At 44.9% G+C, this 16,951-nt stretch overlaps 1 protein-coding gene across 1 annotated transcript; it reads left to right on the top strand.

The window, feature by feature from the left end:
* Positions 1–15,523: 15,523 nt before the first annotated feature.
* LOC141989879 (olfactory receptor 8U3-like) lies at positions 15,524–16,465 on the top strand. The gene has a single exon (XM_074956801.1). The coding sequence runs from the start codon at positions 15,527–15,529 to the stop codon at positions 16,463–16,465; it is 939 nt and encodes a 312-aa protein (XP_074812902.1). The 5' UTR covers positions 15,524–15,526.
* The last annotated feature ends 486 nt before the right edge of the window (positions 16,466–16,951 follow it).

Genomic DNA, 16,951 nt, shown 5'->3' with positions numbered 1-16,951 from the left:
CACAGCGTATGCAATTAATGTTGTTGCCGTGTCTTTCCTTGTGGAAATGGAACACAGACGGCCAGAAAATAAGCTGACCTGGATTGCTGTTTCTCCTGTGAGGTCATTTTAACACAATACAAAATGGAGGTGACTGTACTCCGCTTAATTTGTTGGTCATCTCTCCAAATGTCTCTTTAAGTAATTTTCCACCATTGGTGTCTCAAAATGAATGAATTTCTTCTGGACTAGTCATTTATTGTCAAAAACAAATACTTTTTTAATTGACCTGAAACTATTAACAAATGTGTTTCAAATACTCCGAAAAGCTTTGTCCCAAAATAATGTGTCTGTGAGAAGGGAGGATTTTGATACCGGTAGCAACATAGCCACTGTAGGAGGCGGTGGTGGTCCTTGCCTTTGTAATTTTTAGCCCAATAGTTGGGGTGTTCACCTGTGAGGTGGGAAATCCGGGTTCAATTCCCCTTCTGTCCAGTGCTGGGCAAAGCTATGTGTGACATTGAAATCCTTGTGCTTTATGAAAATATGCTTCTGAATATAACATCATTGGAATATGCTTTATGCTAAGTGCCCCATGTAACATATCATTATAAAGATTATAATCTACTAAGTGTGTTCATCCTATTTGTTTACATGGATTATATTTATGTCTGGAAGTAGGAGAATAAGATATTAACTTGTATTACTGATGTAGACATATTAAGTGGAGGCCATTAAAGGTGCTTCAGAATCAATGAACTGTGAATGGCTTTGTTTAGCTGAAAGCCTTCCTGTGTACATGTGGGAGAAACCAGGAAGAACAGAGATTGGGATCTTACAGTGACATGTGACCTTGCCACCAGATACTGAGCTCCATCTTGAAGCTGGTACTTGTTCTGTGTGGGGTGGAATTCCAAACAAATTTTTCCCACCTTGGGTATGTTCTATATAAAGTGGGGAAGTAAACAATGAGTGTCTTCAGCTGGCTGAAGAGACAGCCTGCCCACCCCACAGAGATACCCACAAGCACCTGGAAACATAAGGACTGTAACCACAGGGGTGGGTGAGAACAGGCTGGACCCAGGTCAGAATAGGCATCTGATCTGAGAAGGATATTATCTGGAGTGAGAAGTTAACTTTTGTAACTGATTTCTGAGTGTATTAATCTTAGCCTTGCGTGTTTTACTTTGTTCTATCTGTTACGACTTAAAACCACTTAAATCCTACTTTTTATACTTAATAAAATCCCTTTTGTTTATTTATAAACTCAGTGTGAGTAATTGTTACCTTGGGAGGGAAAACAGCTGTGCATATCTTTCTTGCAGTGATATAGGGGGCGAACATGTACCATTTTACCCTGTATATGTTTTATACAGAGTAAAATGGATTTATTTGGGGTTTAGATCCCTTTGGGAGCTGGGTGTCTGCATGCTGGAGACAGGTATCCTGCTGAGCTGTTTTCAGTCTAGATCTGCAGTTTTGGATGTGTGGCCCAGACCCATGGTCTGGGTTGCAGCTGGCTAGCATGTCTGGCTCAACAAGGCTGAGTTCTGGAGGCCCAGGCTGGCCGGGAAAACAGCACATGAGATGACAGGAGGGAGGGAGGGGGGGTGGCATGCTTGGAGATACTTTGTTGCAGCATCTGCAGAGATCTTCAGTGTTAACCACAGGTGACCAACAAATAAAGTGGAACACAGTCACCTCAGTTTCATATTATATTCAAAAGGCCTAACGGGAGAGACAGTGATCGAGACCAACTGATTCTCTGGCCCTCTGTCTTCCATTTCAACAAGGAAAGAGACAACAACAATATTAATTGCATGTGCTGTGCACACCTGTTGTCCTGGGAGGAAAGATGATCCAGGGAGCAAATCTCCAAGTCATCCCAGGAAGCAGCTCCATAATTATTAAGGGTAACGTTGGTGTGATTAGCAAAGAGGGAAAGATTCAACTCTGATATTACGGTTCTGATTTTAGGGTTCTGAGCAGGCGCTGCTTCCGTCCTCAACTCATTGTTAGTGAAGGGAGGGAAAAGAAAAAGGTACCATCAAGTCATGGGCAAACAAATCAGTTTCAGAACATTTCGGCTCTTAATTGAAATGGCAGTGAGCCATTCATAGGAGGGGAAGGAAGGAACTATCCTGAGAGGAGCAATTTCAACTTTTCTGAACATATTTACCTTTCAAAAAAAGGAAAAAGCTTTACCAAGGGAGGGAAAAGAATGATGGAAAAGGAGAGAGGAATAGCTTTAATAGGAAGGGGGAAACTCCCCCATCGATTCAGGGAATGTCTATACTACGGCCATTACATTGTCTCAGCTATGGTGTGCAGCAGCGCCGTAGTGTAAATGCTTTCCACATTGATGGAAGCGGTTTTCCTTCAATTTAGTTAATCCACGTCTCCGAGAGGCAATAGCTCAGTCAATGGAAGAATTACACTGAGGGTCAGTACAAGCTAACTGCCTCGCACAAGGTGTGAAAAGTTTCCCCGCCCTATGTGACGGAGCTCTGTTGATCTAATTTTTAAACATAAACCAGGCCTTAGAGAAGCTGCTGATCAAAAAGCACAGTTGATAAATCTAGTCCTATCTCCCTGACAGGTTTTTATCAAACCTCCTCCAATGGTGGAGATTCCACAACCTTCCTGGTCAAGTTATTCCAGTGCTTAGCCACGCTCAATGTTGGGATGTTTTTCCTATTGTCGAACGTAAACAGCCCTTGCTGCAAATGAAGTCCATCGGTTCTTGTCCTATCCTTCCCCTACTCCCGCATTGTTTTGCAATTTCATTCTTAAACTCTGTGTGACGGGTTGCGTCTCAGAAACCCCTTTGGGACTGCCTCCGGATGTGCCTAGACTACCTCTGAGCCTGTTTTCCCTGCCAGCTTGGGACTTCAGTACCTTACCTTGTATGAGCCAGGCACGACTGCCTGCTCCAAACACAGATCCAAGTCTCAGCCAGGACCCGCACAAGCTGCAGGCTTAACTGAAAAGTGCTCCTGTCTCCAGTATTCAGATGTCCAGCTCCAAATGGGGTACAAACCCCAATAAATCTGTTTAACCCTGTATATCGTTTATACAGGGCAAACTCATAAATTGTTCACTCTCTGTAACACTGTTTGCGCCTGAGCCCCCGGGTGACACTTAATAAGTAAAACGTGATTTTATTAAATACAAAAAGTAGGATTTAAGTGGTTCCAAGTAATAACAGACAGAACAAAGTGAATTACCAAACAAAATAAAATAAAATATGTAAGCCTGAGCCTAATACAGTAAATACCAAATGCAGGTAAATCTCACCCTCAGAAATGTTCCAATAAGCCTCTTTTGCTGACTAGACTTCCTTCTAATCTGCATCCAGAAATCACTCACACCCCTTTAGTTACTGTCCTTTGTTCCAGTTTCTTTCAGGCAACTCCGTGGGGTGGAGGAGCTATATTTTGTGCCAGCTGAATGCAAAATGGAGGGGTTTCCCCAGGGGCTTAGACAGTCTCTCTCTTGGGGGTGGAAACCCCTTCCCCTCTCCTATGGAGAATCCAGCTCCAAGATGGAGTTTTGGAGTCACATGGGCAAGTCACATGTCCATGCATGACTCAGTTCCTTACAGAACGACGCCACATTCCCAGGAAAGTTCAGATGTGGATTGGTGTCTCTCAAAGTTTATTAGCTTACGTGTTTCTTGATTGGGCACTAAAAGATAATAGTCTTTTCTCAAGAAGCCTACCAACAGCTTCACTGAGGCAACTTAAAATCAAACAAGTACACAGCCAATATTCATAAGTTGGAATACAGAAATGATACATGCATAGAAAGGGGATGAATATATCCAGTAGATCGTAACCTTTAAAGAGATATGTTACATGACATATCTCGCATAAAACATATTCCAGTTATGTCATATTTACATGCATAAGCATATTTCTATAAAGAATTATGGGATGCAGTGGCACACTCTGTTTCATGGACTATAAATTATAGGAAATAAAGAAAATTAACAAAAGAATCATGAGGGAGCTGGCCTGCTCGGAGATATTCTGTAGAAGCATCTGCAGAGATGTTGCAGAGATCTTCAGTGTTAATGACCAGTTTGGGGAATATTCTCCTTTTTGCACCCTGCCCTGACTTTGGAATTTTCAGTGAGGACAGTCCCGGGCAACTCTGGGTCACAGAAAGCAGAGAAGCCAGGAGGAGGAGTTGTGAGCATGACTCCTAGAGGAAGTAGGGGCACAGTGTTTCGTGGGCACAGACCTGGAGTGACAGATTTGGGAGTTTCTGAATACAGAGATTGCTGGCTGTTGGTTATTTCCACTTGTGTTAAGGGAAGCAGGAGGTTGTGTCCATTCTTTGAAACCACTCCCCCACGGATTATACCAAAGAATATAGCTAACTTGGGTCATCAATTTTTCCTCCTAATACAATCAACCCTACAATGCCTCACAGGTTGGCACCACCTAGGAGAAGGGGGAACCAACATTCCCTGGTGCACTGATAATGCCAGCCAAGCCTGCACACCCGTGGGGGATAACTTCTGCTATCATAGTGAAGAAGAGAAGAGTCATCACTGGATCAGTGCATGGGCCCATCCCTGTGGGGACCTCACCCTTTCATGTCAATCGAACACTACTGTCAGTCAGCTCCACACCTGTGGTGTTACAGGGATATTTTCTAGGTTGGTGGCTGTGACATACCAGGGTCCAACCCAGAGTAATCAGCAGCTGTGTCACACCTGCCTGCAACCTTGCAATGCCTTGCTGAAGTGGCTTCCACCTGGGCCACTCACAAACAACTGTCAAGCGTGCAACTCACACCCTGAACATGTGTATGTAACTGCAGACTGGCCAGAAATAGTTGGGTGACACTCAGGCTCTCACCACCATTGGTTGTACTTCAGGGGGACCCCAACATGCTCCCCAGTCTTTGGTTTCCCTCCGGAAATGTATGTCCTGTGCTGCCCAGTCCTCTCCTGGTCACTACAAGTTACTTTGCCCATTATTTATTTATTAGCACTCACATGCCTGCAACTTAGCTTCGCAGACACTTCTATTGAAATTCACTGGATTAGATAAAACAACAAAAGAAAGTTTATTGACTGCAAAGATAGATTTTCAGTGAGTACAAATTAGGAGTCATAGAAGTCAGACATGGTTACAAGAAAAATAAAACTAGAATGCAACTTGTGCCTAAGTTAACAAATGATGTGAAATTTAAAGCAAAAGTTTCCTCACCACATGCTTTCAGCAGTCTTACTGACCAAACTTCTTAGGTCAGGACCCATCCCCCAGTCCAATGGCTGCTTCCTTTATCCCTTCAGATGCAGTGAATCAATGGGAGCAAGAGAGAGAGAGAGAGAGAGCGAGAGCGATGGCTTGGGTTGTCTGCCCCTACTTTTTATAGTCCTATCCTCACTTTGAGAAATATTTCCACCTGGTTACCAGAAGACAAAATGTCTATGTAGAAGGATGTTCCCTGCTGCTTTTTCCTCACCTTTTTGGGCTTCCTTTGTTTCCCTTCTTGCTTGATGACTCTGGTTACTGTTTAGATACAAAAATATGCAGAGCACACATTTCTTTAAGACAGACCAGTTTGCCAACCTCCATTTGGAATATGTATTAATAACATGATACAGTGTAATCTTATAACTTTGCATACATTATAAAAAATGTTAATATTTGTGATGAGAGCATGATTATTTCTAGTTGACTCATAGATTTATTTAGCATCTTAAAGCTGATCTCTGTGTGCAGATAATATGCATACAAGAGGGATAGTTTTGTGAACTGCAGAAGTCCGTAGCATGCTGTGGTCTCCTCCTGAGCTCCTTTGGTCATCATGTGGTCTCCATCAAGCAAAATGAGTGAACCTATCTTTCCTACCTTTGGGAGTAACCTAGCAAGGGAAGGACATAGGATATCATTGTGTCACGGAGTCCCCGGGCAATGCTCTGGAACTGCTCCCTAGGGAAGCCAGTCGGGACTCTGGGGAAGTCTCTTCTCTGTGAGCAGACTGTCTTCAGGGTGAGAAGCTCACACGGCTTCAACCTTCCTGGGTCTGACCTTGGAGCATTCAGCATCCTCTGCCCCTCCGTATGTTTCCCACAGCAAGTCCGCCCAGGTGGGGTCCTGGGGAGGCCAGAGGGTCCTGTACCCCAACTTCACAGTCAGACGTGACTCTCAGCCAGCCAGTAAAACAGAGGTTTATTTGACGAAAGGAACATGGTCAAAAACAGAGCTTGTAGGTAGAGAGAACAGGACCCCTCAGCCTGTTCCATTTTGGGGGGCAGTGAGCCAGACAACCCCGTCTGCACCTCACTCCACGTCCCCAGCCAGCCCCAAACTGACTCACACTCCAGTCCCTCGTCACCGGATTCCTTTCTTCTCCAACCTTTTAGCTATCACCTTACAGGGGGAAGGGCCCAGGCCATCAGTTGCCAGGAGACAGAGTGTCGGCCATTTATGTACACTGGCCCTTTGCTCTGCAACAATTACACTCCCTTATCTCACCACCTAGAGACTTAAGAAATGCCTAGGGGAAACTGAGGCACCCCTTCAGTATTCAGAGGAAACATTAACAACAGTCCCAGTTCATCACACATGGTGATTGGCATGCTATAAATAGCTAGATAATCTGGAGTACTCTTACATCTCTTACAGGTTTTACATTCCACCTATTGGGGCCAGGACAATGAGGTGATTCTGAAACCATGAATGACTGAGAAGATATCAGCTACAGCTGCAAAAAATAAGTACGTTTCACCTGTATCTAACTTTCTGTTCCTTTGATTCCAAATTTGTTGCTGAGGCTGGTTGAAAATTTTTCTTCACAAGTGTTTTTGATGGGAAATTGGATTTTCCATTCAACTCTTTTTTCCATGAAATTATCTTTTCCGTGGAAATTATAAGCTTTCCATCAAAATATGTCAAGGTTCCTTCCCCACTCTGAACTCTAGGGTACAGATGTGGGGACCTGCATGAAAAAACCCCCTAAGCTTATTTTTACCAGCTTAGGTTTAAACTTCCCCAAGGTACAAACTATTTTACCTTTTGCCCTTGGAATTTCCACTGCCACCACCAAACTTTAACTGCGTTTACTGGGAAACGTAGTTTGGACACGTCTTTCCCCCCAAAATCCTCCCAAGCCTTGCACCCCACTTCCTGGGGAACGTTAGGTAAAAATCCTCACCAATTTGCATAGGTGACCACAGACCCAAACCCTTGGATCTTAGAACAATGAAAAAAGCATTCAGTTTTCTTACAAGAAGACTTTTAATAGAAGTAAAGGAATCACCTCTGTAAAATCAGGATGGTAGATACCTTACAGGGTAATTAGATTCAAAACATAGAGAATCCCTCTAGGCAAAACCTTAAGTTACAAAAAAGACACACAGACAGGAATAGTCATTCTATTCAGCACAGCTATTTTCTCAGCCATTTAAAGGAATCATAATCTAACACATACCTAGCTAGATTACTTACTAAAAGTTCTAAGACTCCATTCCTGTTCTGTCCCCGGCAAAAGCAGCATACAGACAGCCACAGACCCTTTGTTTTTTCCCCCTCCTCCCAGCTTTTGAAAGTATCTTGTCTCCTCCTTGGTCATTTTGGTGAGGTGCCAGCGAGGTTACCTTTAGCTTCTTAACCCTTTACAGGTGAGAGGATTTTTCCACTGGCCAGGAGGGATTTTAAAGGGGTTTACCCTTCCCTTTATATTTATGACACGCTCCCCAAATCTCAGCTAGGGTGAAACGCTGGCTGGGATTTCTTCCTGAGCTCTAGGAAAAACAGAGTTAATAAGACACATGCACCTCTAAATATACTGCCAAGTACATAAAGACTAACAATATTTTCCACATCTCAAGGATGATTTTAACCAGTTGATTCTGGGAAACTTTCACGGGAGAGTGCATCAGCCACTTTGTTAGAAGCTCCTGAGATGTGTTGGATGTCAAAATCAAAATCTTGGAGAGCTAAACTCCACCGAATAAGTTTTTTGTTATTTCCCATGGCGGTATGAAGCCACTGTAGCGCAGCATGGTCAGTTTGCAGATGGAAACGCCGTCCCCAAACATATGGGTGTAGCTTTTCCAGGGCATAGACAATGGCGTAACATTCTTTTTCACTGACTGACCAGTTGCTTTCCCTCTCAGACAGTTTTTTGCTGAGAAACACTACAGGGTGGAATTCTTGATCAGGTCCTTTCTGCATTAAAACTGCTCCCACACCACGCTCGGACGCATCTGTGGTTACTAGGAACGGTTTGTCAAAGTCTGGGGCCTTTAGTACAGGGTCAGAAATGAATGTCACTTTAAGCTGGTTAAAGGCCTTCTGACACTTTTCGGTCCACTGAACGGCATTTGGCTGTTTCTTTTTGGTTAGGTCTGTCAGTGGGGCAGCGATTTGGCTGTATTGCGGTACAAATCGTCTGTAATAACCGGCCAAGCCTAAGAAGGATTGAACCTGTTTCTTTGACTTTGGGACAGGCCACTTTTGGATAGCATCCACTTTGGCCTGTAGGGGGCTGATAGTTCCTTGACTTACCTGGTGCCCAAGGTAAGTCACTCTGTTTAGGTCTATTTGACACTTCTTAGCCTTAACAGTTAGTCCTGCCTCCCTTATGCGCTCAAGGACTTTTTGTAGATGTTCCAGGTGTTCTGCCCAGGAATCCGAAAATATGGCCACATCGTCAAGATAGGCGACTGCATATTCTCCTAATCCCGCTAGGAGACCATCTACAAGTCTTTGGAAGGTGGCGGGTGCATTTCGCAGCCTGAAAGGGAGTACATTAAATTCATTCAGCCCGAGATGTGTGGTGAACGCTGACCTTTCCTTGGTGGATTCATCTAGCGGTACTTGCCAGTACCCCTTGGTTAAGGTTGGACTTTAATTGGGTGAGCATTACCTGTGTCAGTGGAGTGGTATGCCCGTTCAGTAAGTCCTGGGGTCGCTGAGAACATTGGCGCATAGCTAGTGCACAGCTCCTGGATCTGCTGTCTCTGCATATGCCCAAGGGTCATGGAGAGATTCACCTCTTCCACACCACCAGCACTTTTCCCTTCCTAGTAGACACCTTCAGGCCACTCAGCGTCATCTCCTCCTGGGGCTGTAAACTGACAAACCTTTAATTCTCTGGAATAAAAGGGCTTTAGAGAATTAATATGGTACACCTTAGGCTTTCGGTTGGAGGTGGGGAATGCTATGAGATAATTAACAGCTCCCAGGCGCTCCTGGATGGTGAATGGCCCTTCCCATGATGCTTCCATTTTATGGGCCTGGAGCTCCTTCAAGACCATGACCTGGTCCCCTACTTTGAAGGAACGCTCTCTGGCATGCTTATCATACCAGGCTTTTTGCTCTTTTTGAGCATCCTGCAAGTTTTCTTTAGCAAGGGCTAAAGAGGTTCGGAGGGTGTTTTGTAGGTTGGTTACAAAGTCCAGAATGTTAGTTCCTGGAGAAGGTGTAAATCCCTCCCATTGCTGCTTCACCAACTGTAATGGCCCCTTAACCTCACAGACATATACAAGTTCAAATGGGGAAAACCCTAAACTGGGATGTGGTACAGCTCTGTAGGCAAAGAGCAACTGCTGCAACACTAGGTCCCAATCATTGGAGTGCTCATTTACGAATTTACGTATCATGGCCCCCAAAGTTCCATTAAACTTCTCCACCATGCCATTTGTTTGGTGGTGGTAAGGAGTGGCAACCAAGTGATTTACCCCATGATCTTCCCAGAGGTTTTCCATAGTTCCTGCCAGGAAATTAGTCCTTGCATCTGTGAGGATGTCGGAGGGCCAACCTACCCTGGCAAAAATGTCTGCTAGTGCCTGGCACACACTTTTAGCCCTGGTGTTGCTTAGAGCTACTGCTTCCGGCCATCGGGTGGCAAAATCCATGAAAGTCAGTATGTACTGCTTTCCTCTGGGTGTCTTTTTCGGAAAAGGACCCAGAATATCCACAGCTACTCTCTGAAATGGAACTTCAATGATGGGGAGTGGCTGGAGAGGGGCTTTGACCTGGTCTTGGGGTTTTCCCACTCTTTGGCATACGTCACAAGACCGGACATAGGTAGAACCATCCTTGCCCATTCCCTCCCAGTGGAATGACCCCCCCAAACGGTCTTTGGTCCTGTTCACCTCAGCATGGCCACTAGGATGATCATGGGCTAAGCTCAAGAGCTTGGCCCAGTATTTAGTTGGAACTACCAACTGTCTCTGAGGATGCCAGTCTTCCTGGTGTCCACCAGAAAGAGTTTCCTTGTATAAAAGTCCTCTTTCTACAACAAACCTGGATCGATTAGAAGAGCTGAGAGGTGGTGAGTTGCTCCGTGCTGGCGCCCAAGCTCTCTGGAGGCTTTCATCTGCTTCCTGTTCGGTCTGGAACTGTTCCCTTGATGCTGGAGACATCAGTTCCTCATTGGATTGTGGACCTATGCTTGGTCCCTCTGGAAGCGATGTAGGGGATGGGGCTGTTTCCATTGACTGTGAACTGCTCTCCGCTGGGACACTCTGTTGGGGTTCAGGCTCTGGCTGAGCCTCTTGTGTAGGATTATGGGCTGCTGCCGGTTCAGGTTCGGTGGGGCCCTCTGGTGTTGAGGTTGCAAGTACTGGATTCAGTGCTGGTAATGGGTCTGGTGCTATTTGTTCCACTGGTTCCGGTTCTGGGACTGGTTCTATCTGGGTCTCTGGGACTGGATCCACTACTGCTGTTGCAGACATTGGCCTGGGGTCCGGGTCCATCACCTCTGACCGGTTCCTGATAGAAGTTTCCGGAACAGAGCTAGGTGTCACGGCTTTTTTAGCCTCGCTGTGGGTGACCATTCTCACCCTCTTGGCCCACTTCACATGATTGGCCAAGTCTTCCCCCAACAGCATGGGGATGGGATAATCATCATAGACTGCAAAAGTCCACGTTCCTGACCAGCCCTGGTACTGGACAGGCAACTTGGCTGTAGGCAGATCGAAAGAGTTGGACTTGAAGGGTTGAATCGTCACTGGGATCTCTGGGTTGATTAAATTGGGGTCCACTAAGGAAGTATGGATAGCTGACACTTGTGCTCCGGTGTCCCTCCACGCGGTGACCTTCTTCCCGCCCACACTCACAGTTTCCCTCCGCTCCAAGTGTATCTGGGAGGTATCTGGTCCTGCGGACCTCTGGTGTGATTCCGGTGCAATGAACTGTAATCTGTTGGGGTTCTTGGGGCAGTTGGCCTTTACATGCCCCAGCTTGTTACATTTAAAACATCATCCAGCTGACGGGTCACTGGGGTGAGGTGGGTTGCTGGAGAATGGGGTGGTGGGACGATAAGGTGTCCGGAGGATTCTTTGGGAGGTAGGTGGGTCCTTGGGCAGCCCCCGGTAATAGGGTGTGGTCTGGGGTTGTCCCTTCTGGTCTCCACTCCAACTGCAACCAGTTTTCTTCTTCTCTGCCACCTCTACCCATCTGGCTCCAATCTCTCCTGCCTCAATTACAGTTTTGGGCTTCCCATCTAGGATGTATCTTTCTATTTCCTCAAGAACAACCTCTAAGAATTGTTCCATTTGCTTTAGGAAGGGCAACTCTTCTGGAGATTCAACACTTGCTCCTGATATCCAGTCATCCCACAATGTGGTAGGCATGTCGGGTAAATGACACGTCTGGTTTCCACCTTAGGGCTATGAACCTCTGACGAGAATGCTTGGGTGTTATCTCCATTCTGACTCTCGCCTTGGATTTAAACAGTTCATACATGTTCATGTGTTCTTTAGGCATTTCAGCCACCACCTCAGCTAAGGGTCCACTGAGCTGTAGCCTCAGCTCTACCATGTATTGGTCGGTAGAGATGCTGTACCCAAGGCAGGCCCTTTCAAAGTTTTCTAAGAAGGCCTCCGTATCATCGCCTGTGTTGTAGGTGGGGAACTTTCTGGGATGGGAAGTGGTACCTGGAGAAGGATTGCTAGGGTTTGTTGGTATATTCTGCTGAGCCTTTATCTTCTCCATCTCCTCCACATGCTTCCTCTCTTTTTCCTTCTCCTCCAGTTCTTTGTCCCTTGCCTCCATTTCTTTGTCCCTTGCTTCCATTTCTTTGTCCCTTGCTTCCATAGCTCTCCTGTGAGCAGCCGCTTGGTGTTGTTCTGCCTCTTTCGCTGCCTCCCTTTCTTTGTCCTTTGCCTCCATTTGTTTGTCCCTTGCCTCCATCTCTTTGTCCTTTGCCTCCATTGCTCTCCTGTGAGCAGCTTCTAGAGCTTTTTCGGCTTCTTTCATTGTCTCCAGTTTGGCTAACTCCAATTTGTGTAGTGCCTTGGTGTCTGTCATCTTTACCTCTCTGTTTTTAACTAGCTTTACACCCGAGGGTTAGAAATAAAACAAACAAAACTTGGCTTGTAAAATTTTGCTGTGCTGTAATAGGATACCTATTCTCCGATAATGATTGTCAGCCTACAGAAAAAGACAATTCCCTTTGTGTCTGCTCTGGTCCCAAATCAAAGCAAAAAACCTCCAACTACTTGGAAACCTGCTTACCAGCAGCCCAAAGGAAAAAAAATCCTTTTCAAACCTGTGCTCCTTGTAAAAAAAAAAAAATCAAAATCCAAAAAGAAAACCCTTGCTACTTTTGTCTCCAGGGAAATGGGTAGAACACCCACCCCCCCATTTACTTTTAGGGGAAAAAAACCCTCTGGTTTGCGAAGACTGTGAATTTCCCTGCAGGAGTTAATTACTCTGCCTCCAGGCAAAGAAAACCTGCAATTCACAAATATAATCCCCTTTTGTCTCCGCTCTGGCCCCAAAGCAGAGAAAAAACTAGCTGCTTTCAGTTGGACCTCCTTTCCAGCAGTCCAAAGGAAAAAAAATCCTTTTTAAAATCTGTTTTTTCTGGTTCAAAAAATCTCAAATTGATCTCAAAAGGATTTCAGGTTAATCCCACCACTCTGCCACCATGTCAAGGTTCCTTCCCCACTCTGAACTCTAGGGTACAGATGTGGGGACCTGCATGAAAACCTCCAAAACTTACTTTCACCAGCTTAGGTTAAAACTTCCCCAAGGTACAAATTAATTTTACCTTTTGCCCTTGGAATTTCCACTGCCACCACCAAACTTTAACTGGGTTTACTGAGAAACGTAGTTTGGACACGTCTTTCCCCCCAAAATCCTCCCAAGCCTTGCACCCCACTTCCTGGGGAACGTTTGGTAAAAATCCTCACCAATTTGCATAGGTGACCACAGACCCAAACCCTTGGATCTTAGAACAATGAAAAAAGCATTCAGTTTTCTTACAAGAAGACTTTTAATAGAAGTAAAGGAATCACCTCTGTAAAATCAGGATGGTAGATACCTTACAGGGTAATTAGATTCAAAACATAGAGAATCCCTCTAGGCAAAACCTTAAGTTACAAAAAAGACACACAGACAGGAATAATCATTCTATTCAGCACAGTTCTTTTCTCAGCCATTTAAAGAAATTATAATCTAACAGATACCTAGCTAGATTACTTACTAAAAGTTCTAAGACTCCATTCCTGTTCTGTCCCCTGTTCTGTCCCCTGTTAAGAAGTGTCCCCGGCAAAAGCAGCATACAGACAGCCACAGACCCTTTGTTTTTTCCCCCTCCTCCCAGCTTTTGAAAGTATCTTGTCTCCTCCTTGGTCATTTTGGTCAGGTGCCAGCGAGGTTACCTTTAGTTTCTTAACCCTTTACAGGTGAGAGGATTTTTCCTCTGGCCAGGAGGGATTTTAAAGGGGTTTACGCTTCCCCTTATATTTGTGACAGCTTGATAAAAATCCTCACCAATTTGCATAGGTGAACACAGACCCAAACCCTTGGATCTTAAGAACAAGGAAAAAGCAATCAGGTTCTTACAAGAAGAATTTTAATTGAAGAAAAAGTAAAAGAATCACCTCTGTAAAATCAGGATGGTAAATACCTTACAGGGTAATCAGATTCAAAAACATAGAGAATCCCTCGAAGCAAAACCTTAAGTTACAAAAAGACACAAAAACAGGAATATCCATTCCATTCAGCACAACTTATTTTATCAGCCATTTAAACAAAACAGAATCTAACGCATATCTAACTAGATTGCTTATTAACCCTTTACAGGAGTTCTGACCTGCATTCCTGCTCTGGTCCCAGCAAAGGCAACGCACAGACAGAGAGAGCCCTTTGTTTCCCCCGCCCCGCTCCAGATTTGAAAGTATCTTGTCTCCTCATTGGTCATTTTGGTCACGTGTCAGCGAGGTTACCTTTTTTCTTCTTAACCCTTTACAGGTGGAAGGGTTTTTCCTCTGGCCAGGAAGGATTTAAATGTGGTTAGCCTTCCCTTTATATTTATGAGAATACCAAACTCCCCTCCTCCCTAAACCGTAGCTCTGGTATTGTTCCAGGGATGTCCAGCAGGAGTAGAGACCATCATCCATCATGGGGAATGTAATCCAGCCTGGGAACCTGGCCCATGGAAGAGATTGGTGGTGTGCAGCATCTGAGGAACGCCCGTGGTATTTCCGAGCCGAAATATTATGTTTTTTGCAAAAAAAAATTGGTCTCCACAAAAAACAACAACAACCCTTTGTGGATCAGCTCTACACAGTACCCAGCTTGCACTGAAAACATCAGGATGAATTATACCCCTAACCTCATACTCTGTAACTCTGGTAGAAATTGCATCATTTAATAACACAGGAGGAAAGAGTGGGACAAATTAATCCGCAGGGTATGAATTACACCAAGGGTGGCTTTGGTTCACTGAATGCCTTAATTAGCTTTTATAGCTATTTGAGCTCAGTTATTCCCAGTTGCTTCAGGAATCATGTCCCATAGATCACAAATCTCACTATAAAACTTCCCTAGTGCTCCAAATGTGCAGTTTCTGTCAATGGGGAAACAGCACCACATCTCTCTCTCTCTTCTCAGCAGGTACGTGCTATTATCCTGTATTACACGCACACACCATGGTGGTCGGCAGGTATTAAAGTCCAGACCTCCAACACTAAAAGCCTTAGTCCCAACTCCGACCCCTTCAACTAAAGAATTGACCTCTTTGGTTGGAAAAAATAGGCAATTACATAGTCACTGAAGCCAGGGTTTCCCTTTATGTGGCTGGGTTTTCGTACAGGCTAAAGTAAATGCCAAAAAGCTTAATTAGTACGGTAAGCAACTTTACCCCAAACCGACATGCCAAGCAACAGAGCTCCCCTTGCCCAAAGAGGGTGGAAAGATTGACACTCCTTTACTCTCACCCCTTCTTTAGCTAAGGAATCATCTCTTCAGACTGATTCTCTCACAGCAGAGTCACAAGTCACTGGTTTTTTTATTGGGATTAGTGAACAGGAGTGTTTATGTGGGGGGGCATGATTAAGCTGGGTGTGATTGTATTTGCACAGCATGTGCATTTTATTGAACACCTGGAATGACCAGCTGTCAATATCTGGCTCTGTAGACTAAGCCCTTCCCTGAGCAGCTACTGATGTCCATTGAGAAACTGATCTCCATTTATCTTCACTTACTTCATTACAGAGAACGGACAGGTTTTCCTCACCATCCACCTGCCCACATCTCTGTAGCTGCCTGATCTCTGTTTGGAGGAGATGGAAGAGGGAAATCACTCAGAGGTGACTGAGTTCATTCTCTCAGGACTGACAGATCGTCCGGAGCTGCAGGTCCCCCTGTTTGGGGTGTTCCTACTGATTTGTGGTATTACCCTGCTGGGGAATGGGGGGATGATCTTGTTAATTACAATTGATCCCCGACTCCACACCCCCATGTACTTTTTCCTCAGTAATTTGTCTTTCTGTGACCTCTGCGTTTCTTTGATAATTTCCCCAAAGATGCTGCTGAATTTCTTTGCCGAAAGGAAAAGCATTTCTTACACTGCCTGTGCTGTGCAAATGTATCTCTCTATCGTTTTTGGAGATGTTGAGTGCCTCTTGCTAGCTGTGATGGCATTTGACCGTTATGTGGCCATCTGTAACCCTCTGTTCTATACGGTCACCATATCCAGGCAGATTTGTAAACAGCTTGTGGCTGGGGTGTACGCTGTGGGGTTGGTGGATTCAATAATATACACGTGTTTTACATTTCGGCTGTCATTCTGCAGCTCCAACATCATCAATCATTTCTTCTGTGACGACCCTGCGCTGCTGGTGCTCTCCTGTTCTGACACCCACATCAATGAGATTATGATGTTTGCTTTCGTGAGTTGTATTACAGGGAGCAGCTTTGTGATTGTCCTCCTCTCCTATGTCTATATCATCTCCACCATCCTGCAGATCCGCTCTGCCGAGGGCCGGCAAAAAGCTTTCTCCACCTGCTCTTTCCACTTGACATCTGTGGTCTTATTTTTTGGCACCCTCTTCTTCATGTATTTACGTCCCACCTCCAGCTATTCCATGGACAGAGACAAAGTGACCTCAGTGTTTTACACACTGGTGATCCCCATGTTGAACCCCCTCATCTACAGCCTGAGGAACACAGAGGTGAAGGACGCCCTGAGGAAAGCAATGAATAAACTCCTAACCAATTCTTGAATCTGTTTAACTCTGTATTGGTTGAGTTGTGGGGAGTGGAAATTCAATTCCCATCCCATTACAAAGTAATTTCGCAGAGCCCTTGGGAGTATTGTTCTTTATTATATTGTTATTATTATTAATTTGGTTTTATTCCAACAAGGTCTCCAGGCCCCAACTGAGATCAGTGGACAAAACAGGGGAAGCATCAGAGGGCCAGAGACAGAGAATGATTCTATTAGCTGGTGGCTAAGGGGACCACTTAGTGGGTGAGATTCTCAACTTCACGTCTCTCTTCCAATGGTTATTTAATTAGTTATCTACAGTAGAACAAATTTGAAAGGAGAGATTGAGAGCAACCCAGACTGGAACAGCTCATTGCTCAAGGGCTGTGATGTTTTTTGGAAAAGCAGGAAACCCAAGTGCATAGTATGCTGGGTTCAGTCACCGAGACCCTCATTGGGACTGTCACCTGATATGCTGAAATATCCTCTGAGCCCATTTTCC

Source organism: Natator depressus, chromosome 6 (assembly GCF_965152275.1).
Source record: "Natator depressus isolate rNatDep1 chromosome 6, rNatDep2.hap1, whole genome shotgun sequence".
NCBI lineage: Eukaryota > Metazoa > Chordata > Testudines > Cheloniidae > Natator > Natator depressus.
Note: the sequence above shows the minus strand (reverse complement) of the source record. Positions and strands in the feature narration are given on the sequence as shown.